Raw genomic sequence first — 9,556 nt, 5'->3', positions numbered from 1 at the left:
ATTGCCTTTATATAACCTTCATTGAAAGGTAGTACATATCCATGGGGATTTAGTACACTATCAAAATCTGGTATGCCACATGAAAACAAATCTTTCTCACTCTTTATTGCTATGCAAACTCCAACAGTGCCATAAAAGTTAAAACATGCAATTCTATTTGGTGACCACATTATAGGAACCTCGTGGTTCCTTATAATTTGTTCTGCATTATCATGGAGAAAAAGTTAGAACACATCAGCCAGAAAAACAATTATTTAATACTGTATATTCCTAAGTCTAACCTAGTGACCTATCATATCTTTATGTTTAGGCTTGTAGATGGGAGTTTGGGTATCACATCCTTTTGTTTTTTGTTAGTCTTCTTCTGTGGGCTGTTTTGCATTCTCAACTTTGGATTTTGAAGGTGTTTTTTTGGCAATTCTGGCTTTCCTCAAAGTGGTACTCGGTTTGGCAATTAGAGAACTTTGACTTATCCTTTTATATTTGTTTGCTCAAGGGATTCCTTTTGGATGTTTGCCATGTATACTCCATTAGGGCAATTCTGGGAGCTTTGGGATATGGATTACCAGGAAGTTCCGTAAATGCACAAAGTTTTGTGAAGGCATGAAGACTTCATTAATAGCAATAGGACATCTATATTCTTGGTAACATCTAAGGCCCATGAAAAATGAGCACCAATGAATTAGAATAAAATGGCTATTAGATAATTCCGTAAATGCACAAAGTTTTGTGAAGGCATGAAGACTTCATTAACAGCAATAGGACATCTATATTCTTGGTAACATCTAAGGCCCATGAAAAATGAGCACCAATGAATTAGAATAAAATGGCTATTAGATAAAAATAAAAACAATACAACCCAGAATCTCACAAAAGAAATAATAAAAAGAATTCGACTCTTGCAATACTTGCCAACTTCTGTTTGCCATTTTGACTGTAAATGAAGATTATAGAAGTGCTCAGAACCACTTATGTTGCATGCTTCAAGACATCCTAAATTAAAACCTAGGTTAACAAAGAAAATCCTCCATAAGCTGCATACATATGATAAGTCAGTGCTCCAAGTACTCTGGATGTAACAAATTTAAGGATGTTCAATTTGAACTGGTGATTTTTGGAAAAATTTTAAAGTCGTGAGTGATCTAATTATAAATTACAATTTACTTGCATCAAAGCAAAGCAAACAAATTAAACAAAACTGAAAACCTGCAGCATTGTACATTGGATGCAAAGAGGTACACCTTAAAAATCAAATAACTACAAAGCTTTAAATAGTCTACAGTAAAACGGCATGCATCTTAAGCTCCACTAGCCAGAGCTAGCCACAAACTTGACAATCCATAGATTCAACCTACTATTGCAGAAGAGCTCAAATGCTATTATCTGTTGTTATCTACGAAGAGATATCTACAAATCTAGCGTGTACTTTCATCTCTATAGCAATATTAAGATTTGAAATACACCTATGCCTGTTCACTTTAATTCCACTCAATGCTAGTATTGTGTCACCTTAGCGAATAGATCCATTTAGATGTGTATGTATTTCTAATATTTTGTCATTGCTTGCACTAGTAGTACTTATTTGGATTAACAAACTGTTATTGGACTTTATAAAATATTATTTTTTTCCCATGAAGATAACATATGATGGTATGTATACAACAGTTACATTTTATCAAGAAAATCCAGCACAAAAGATTTGAAGAACAAGAGCTAACATGGTTTTACTAGCACTTCAGCGAATGGGAGGTGGGTTCTACAGTTGATGACTGAGCTAGTCCCATTTACTGTTTTGTTATGTTTATGCAAATCATCAATTGCATTTACATATCAGTGATTTGATCTCTTCCTTTCCGTTAAAGTTAAACTTTAAATAATAAAAATCCATGTTTTCAAGAGATGGACTGTGTAGATGCTAATATGACATCTGGATCACAGTTAATAAACATAGGACACAGACATACATTGAGTTTAAGAGGTCAAGGCAGTTGTAGCAAATCAGATTTAGAAGCTACGACAACTCCTTGACAAACATAGGAAACTGAAATGATTTGAGAAGATATGACATGGGAGTGATGACGCTGGGAGAGCTTTGTTTGATTAAAAGAATGAAACACTTACATATGATAGAGCTTGGCATGATCTTGTGTTATGTGACTTGTCTTGAATGGGACAAGACAGGCTTCTTGTGTTATGTGACTTGTCTTGAATGGGACAAGACAGACTTACTTTTCTAAAATTTTCAATAAAATGCATAGGTTCTGCAAACCGTTAAAATTAAAAACTGAAATGTTTTTGTAGACAGTATACACGGTACTTGCCACAGTATTTGGAGTGTATATATCTTTCGATCAATTTTCAGGCCTTTTGCGCAGTGCAGCTACCCCAGCTGCTAAATATAAAACCTTGGGCATTGGAGGTTTTCATTAGAAAGATAATATAGTTGCTAGATAGACAGCGACAACGTCGGTGGCACCAGGATGGGTTGTAGCAAAGGCGAAGGCACATCGATTTCTTATCAGTGCAAATAAGGTTTTTCACAAACCTCTCCTTGTATGAAAATGTCTTTCAATTCCATTAAATAGTAATCCGTCGCGGCAGCCCCTCCTTCAATGACAACCAATCCTCTTCAATTAAAGACCATCCGCCTCAGCAGCTCCTCCTCCAGTTAAAGCCAATCCTCTGCAGCTGGCAGAGATGAGCTATATAGATAGTTAGATAGGCAATTTATTTAATGAAATTCTCTGATCATTGCGATTTTATCATATCAAATTGTGAAAACAATGAGCAGGAAAGAAATATAACTCAGATTTTCAATCGGCTGCCCAGACCCTCCTTCAATGAGAGTCAATACTCTGCAATTAAAGACAATCCGCCGCAGCAGCCCCTCCTCCAATTTAAGCCAATCCTCTGCAAAGAGAAGAGATGAGAAATATATAAGTAATATATATTTAATTAGATTTTAATCTCAACGATCAAGAACCTAAAAATGTGAAAAATATATGATATATTAGCGAATGAAAGCAGCAGCAGGATAATATTAAGCAATTTCTCTGCAAACCAGGATCTAGATTATCCTTCGTGCAAATATTTTTTCAAACCCTTTAAAAAATATCTTTATCACGAGGAACTGTTTATTTACCTGGTTGCCTCCAATATTGCTTTTTCAAACCCTTTAAAAAATATCTTTATCACGACGAACTGTTTATTTACCTGGTTGCCTCCAATATTGCTTAAACTCCATGTCCGATTGCGAATATTCAACTGCAGAACTGTACACGATGAGGGAATTCAAATATATTTAAAGTTTCACTCACATGCGTGAAAAATCCAGAGAAAATAAAAGAAAAGATCATTAAAAATTAAACCGAAAGCTGCAGAGAAAATATAGTGAAGATCAATAGAAATTAAACAGAAAGCAGTACAGAAAATACAATGAACATCAATAAAATCAAACTGAACAATATTGAGAAAAAAGAAATCCACAGCATCTCAGAAAACCATGTTGGAGACGAAAGGAAACCTAAAAGAAACTCGTAAACAAACATAACAAAACCAAACAGAACAAAAGAAAACAGAGAACCGAAAAGAGGAGAGGACGCTGAATGTAAAGATGAGCCAGAAGCTAGTAAAACACGCAAATGGCCGAGAGGCAGTAGAAAAGACACGCAAATGGCCGAGAGGCAGTAGAAAAGACAAATTGGGAACAAAAACTGTAACTTAAGTTGATTTGCATGCTTGCCAGATACCATATGCCATGCGCGGACAAATGCCAGATGCTATGCGCGGGGAGGGATAATGAATCGAACCCCTCGAATCAAACGGCTAATATCAATTCCATCGTCTAACAACGAAATCAAGGGCACAGGAAGGTACAGAGTGGCACTGGAGGGGAGTTCTTCCCAGAGGAACGCCTTACGGCGTAATTAATTCAAGTTGCAAATAGACATAGAACAAACAATTGGACACAAGAATCGTTGACCTAGAGGGAGTAAGGTAATGAGAAAGAGTATGTTCTTGGAGTAAGGTAATGAGAAAGAGTATGTTCTTGAATGGCAACATGCATAGGCCTTTTGAAAGATATCAATGTTAGGATTAGAGAGGAAGGTGATAAATTAATATGGTCCATATTATGTGCCAAAATTAGGTTATAAAACACATGCCAAGGAAGAGAAGAACAATACACATGATGGTGGGAATTATTATAGAAACTAAAATGTCGAACAAAATTAAAAAAAAATCATATGGATGCTTTGAAACAATAGGGATCCAACATGGGACATGCTACAAAGAAAGAAAATTTTCACTAGTTATAGATGGTGCAATGTATGCCAAAAGGCAGAAGAAACAAATAAACATAATTATGACTTGCCCATTTGCAAAAAAAGTTTGGAAAGAAGTGGAGGGGATGATGAGGTCCCATAAGTTTTGGGTAGGTGGGGATGTTGAAATGGCTTTCAAGTCATGGTATGCCAACAAGTTTATAAAAAAAATTGAGCTCTTCCCGTAAAAACTGCATGGGAAGTTTTGTTGGCTAAGTGCTGAAAATGGTTTGAAGACAAAAAGACTAACCATTAAAATGTTTTGTCTAGGCTTTAAACATATATAATGCATAGGAGAAACAATCTTCACATAATCATTCGAAAAAGATAATATACAAAATCTTCCATGCACATATTAATGGTGCTTCTCATGGGACACCTTGGTGTTGAGTAAGAGTTCTATCTATCTCACAAAATCATAGCATAAAATTCAAAGCTGAAATTGAGTTGGAATCAAAAAACAACTTGATCACTCTCAAACTAAATTTGAAATTTAGATTCCAGAATCCAGTGTTTTCACTAATAACGACAAAGCAAAGAAAATACTATCAATAATTTTAGAAATATTATAATATGTTATTAAAAGAAAAACCATTTCTTTATGCGTTACATCGAATCTTTATTTCTACATCACACAGAGACACGTCACTTTCAGTTGCTAATTTATATCCCATCAGAACACCGACTGTAACAGAATATTAGTAACCTCTGGGTTGTAAAGAAAAGCACTGTGCACACTAATTACTGACAGCAAACCAAAATATTCCATCCAAATATTCCATTACAAGGAACTAATTGTTGCACAAATGGCGTGAGCAGGCTTTGCCTCCTCTGCCATGGAAGTGCATTCATACAGACAATATATTTGGGGATGCTGCACAGAATCCCCATAGCACCATCTAAACACAATCCACTAACATAGTAATTACCCGGTAAAAATCATCTACAGCCTGCGTGTATTGCAAAAAATATATATCATCAGAACTCCTGGGATTATGAACCAGTCAACGTATTAAGCGGTCAACAGTTGTCCGAGGACAATTGCAGTCAGGGCTTCCATTTCTCCATGAGGTGCCACAAACGTAACAGAATTCGTCTTGGCACCTGCATTGACCATCACCAACACAAATTACTTACGAACCCAAAAACCCTGATTGCACAGTAACCGATTATTCGGTTTGTAGTGTTTTCTTTAATAAACAAGATGCCCAGGTTCAATTCTCAGCCCTAAGTCTTTATATGGGCTCTACTTTACCTGATAATTCAACAGACAAGCGAAGAATTTCAGAAAATAAACGAAAAAACGTATTCGCAAGTAATGTGATTACACCCATAGATCAATTCAACCATCGATTTGCACTTTCCACAGCGGCGCCACTTATGATCCTCGGCCAGCTTGAGAAGCAGAAAATCCGCTTCAGTTTTGTCGGTGGTCGGCAGGCTCTGAAACTCGGAGCACTGTAAATTTGCATGCCACGGAACCTTGCAACGCGCGCAGAACAACCTGTTGCAGAAGGGGCATTCCGCCATTTCCACTTCCTCCACATCCAACGTTCCAACACTTTCCTTGACAAGAAGTCCAGAGCAGTCGGAAAAGGGGCAGTATACTTTCAGGGCTTCGGGAATTTCTGCCTCCACCATTACAGCCGACCACTGCTCAAAGATCTCCGCAGGCAGAAAATACCTGCACTCATCCAGCGTCAATGCTTCTCTGCAAGTTTCATGCGGGCAATATATCTGATGCCTCCGCTGTTCGAGCATCGAGTGGATGTACCGCGTCATGCACGCCTCGCAAAAACGATGAAAGCAAAGACTGCCCTCAAACATATCGGACGACTCCTCAAAGCAAATCCCGCAGAGTTTCACGGGTACAGACTGCGAAATTATCGAGCGATCCTTGTTCAACAGAGAAAACCCTGAATCCACAATGATATTCTTCCCGGTTTCTCTTTCTCTGGCTGAAAACCCCTGCACACATGAAATAGAACCCCATCAAATTAAATAAACGGAGTGAATTGCACAACAGATAAAATAAAACCCCATAGAATAAAGTGAACGAAGTGAATTGCAACCGTAAAGATGAGCCAGAAGCTGGTAAAACACGCAAATGGCCGAGAGGCAATAGAAAAGACACGCAAATGGCCGAGAGGCAGTATAAAAGACAAATTGGGAACAAAAACTGTAACTTAAGTTGATTTGCATGCTTGCCAGATACCATATGCCATGCGCGAACGAATGCCAGATGCTATGCGCGGGGAGGGATAATGAATCGAACCCCTCGAATCAAACGGCTAATATCAATTCCATCGTCTAACAACAAAATCGAGGGCCCAGGAAAGTACAGAGTGGCACTGGAGGGGAGTTCTTCCCAGAGGAACGCCTTACGGCGTAAAAATGCTTGTAATTTGTAACTCTTCCATTGGATTCAATTATCCATATTATACTCAGATAATATGCTTCCAATTCCTCATCTTCTTGTCCCAATTTCTCACCATCTTTCCATGAGCATTGTTTCAAGAGAAAATACTTCACTGTTGTTGCTATCGTCCATGGCTTTTGGAGTACCAACCAAGGAATTTTTATGAAAACCACCTTTTGTACTTGGTTGTAGAATTGGAATTGATATAATTTCAAAGTCCAGTCTCTCTTTAGCTGTAATATACATTTCAGTGAGAGATTCCAGACGAACATCATAACACACTTCAACATGTCTGATTTCTAATATAATTGTTTTTCCTTTCAATTCATCTATTCCACAGGTAAAATTTTTGGAGTCTTCACTTCGAGCCTACCCGGATCACATAAACAAAATAAATGATAATCAATAAAATGAAATGTGTTATATTAACAAAGAAATTTTATATATAAAACACTTTTGACGGAAATTGGAACTTGAATACCTTATGTGATGCACAATTCTTTTGAAAGATATGATCAATGCTTTCCTCTTCTCTAGTTGCAAACATTTCTCTTAATATTTCTATATTTCTCTCTTGATTTGTCTCTGCAAGTTGCTTCAGCCTAAGGAATTTTCCACATTTAGCCACTACAAATTCCTCCATTTGACGTTTTGACAAACATTTCCAACATGAAAGGTATCTACTATCCTTCACATCGGGTGGAGTTTTGGTGGCACATTGGGATTTCACATGGCTTGCTAACTCGCTAGTTTTCATGGAATAAAGTGGGGTTTTAGATGGGTTTTAGCTGGCCTCGAATATGCCACAGAATGTGCAGGGAAAACTAAATATGTGATCGGGAATTTGAATCGTCCATGGAATGTGTTGGAAAAACTGAAGCGATAGTGATTGAAACGCGGGTTGTAGAAATTCATAGCTCATTCATTCTGTTAGTATTAATATGAGGATGAGGATGCACCAACATTCAGATTTGCATTGGTATTCACTAATATCATTGAGAAAAACTGGTTTTTGGAACTCCAAGCCAATAATTCCCAATTGGGTCTTCATTATTTCTTTGATTAGTCCTTTAGGGCCTGAGAGCTTCAAGGTCTCATATTCATTATTGCCTTGATTATCCCTTTAGAGGGAGGCCTGAGAGCTTCAAGGCTTCATATTCCTGTGACCCAGATGAGTGATTGTGGGTTAACATGAGAGGAAGACTTTGAATCAAAGAAATTCATGCAATGCAACAACCAAGTTTTGTTGTTTTGCTTGTTTTGGGCTTCCTTCTTAGGCTTGCAACAACCCAATCAAGGTTTAAGAACATGCTATCTGATGAAGAAGTAAACTACATTTCCCACAGGTAGCTTTTGTATTACAAGGATGAGTTTGGGGATAGAGGAGAAAGACTAGTTGTAGATCTAAGGTTCAAGTTCCCGAATCCGAAGCTTAAAGATGCCTACATTTATCTCTATTATCAAATTGAGAAGGTTGCATCATGGCATGTATCGATGGGTAAAGCGAGGAAATATTTTAATGCCTATTACTTATAATGTCAGTGAAAATTCTATGGTTAGGTGAACATTTCGAACTTATTTGAAAATTTAAGTGTATAATCAACTAGACAGTACAGTTCATATAAATCCATTTTAATATTTTTTATCAATTTATATCTTATCACATGCAGAAAGGAAAGTCAACCCAATTTTGATAAGTGATATTATGCAGCTATGAATATTTTTTTGTCCAAGGATTGATCTCAATAGCTATGTATGGTTAATTTTGTAGGTATCCTCAAGACCAATTCGACCGCATCTAGACAGTAAGTGATTCAATTTTAAACACTGACAATGAAGATCTTGTGTGGCCTATAAGTTTGCATGTTGCTATTTTAGCAATAAAAACCGAGGACCTTCCTCCAACTACTGTCATGCAAAAATCCTGGGTTGGAAACAATTGGGACACATTCCAATTAGGGAAGCTTCAACACCCCAAGGAACCAAATCATTATTTTTACAGAGCTCGAGGGTCTCAATATGTCTGAGTCTAGATATTTTTACATTGCGATAAATGGTGAAAGTCCGTCTGCAACCATTACTCTCGTGCATGATTATTCTACTTTGGAGTGCACATTCCTTCTCAATCAAATACACTATTATTTTAACGTTATTAAGGACCCTAACTCCAACCATCGACCTATTCTCAACACTTTCGAGTATCACTGGCTATCTAACACAGATCAGGCAACATATTCTCAAGATAGTAAGTTAAATGAGTAAAACTTATTATACTAAAGTTACATCAATTATCATTCAAATCCTAGTCGAGTAGTTCTTAAACTGCAGTTAATGCTCTTTATACTAAAGTTACATCAGTTATCATTCAAAGCCTAGTCGAGTAGTTCTTAAACTGCAGTTAATGCTCTTGGTGCTCTCAAAGGGAGTTTTGACATAAAGGACTGGACTTTTGATCCTTGTTATCTAGTCGAATGAGATGGAATAGGATATGATAACAACTCTTCCTACATAATAATTTTGAAATTGTAAGCTTAATTCATTGATTTGTTCCCAAGTCAAATCGCATAGTTGAACATAAGCAGGGACTGGGTCGGTCCTAATGTCTGTAACTACACTGGTGTGTTTTGTTCTCCTCTACCATATAACAAATACAGTCCACATCCGAGAAACACAAGTTTCACTTACATTCAACTTCGTTATGTTTCCAGTTTATAGAAACACACCATAAGAGAGCTAATATAAGAGCATTCCAACAGATTTATCGAATTTTGGGCTTTTAAAATGACTGAAAAATTGACTTCATGAGAATTTCTGG

At 37.0% G+C, this 9,556-nt stretch overlaps 1 protein-coding gene across 1 annotated transcript in view; it reads right to left on the bottom strand.

Annotated features, from left to right (window-relative positions):
- Positions 1–5,606: 5,606 nt before the first annotated feature.
- Positions 5,607–9,556, bottom strand: part of LOC149239201 (E3 ubiquitin-protein ligase RSL1-like) — a 108,406-nt gene continuing 104,456 nt past the window's right edge. Inside the window, exons 2-3 of the mRNA XM_089369788.1 lie at positions 6,395–6,501; positions 5,607–6,290 (exon numbers count right to left, since the gene is read on the bottom strand). Of these exons, the coding sequence (XP_089225914.1) occupies positions 5,607–6,290; positions 6,395–6,501 (791 nt within the window). The remainder of the gene's footprint in view (positions 6,291–6,394; positions 6,502–9,556) is intronic.

This window comes from Pinus tabuliformis, chromosome 8 (assembly GCF_031772625.1).
Source record: "Pinus tabuliformis cultivar Carrire ecotype Pingquan chromosome 8, CPIR1, whole genome shotgun sequence".
Taxonomy (NCBI): domain Eukaryota; kingdom Viridiplantae; phylum Streptophyta; class Pinopsida; order Pinales; family Pinaceae; genus Pinus; species Pinus tabuliformis.
This window is presented reverse-complemented; position numbering and strand designations above follow the sequence as displayed.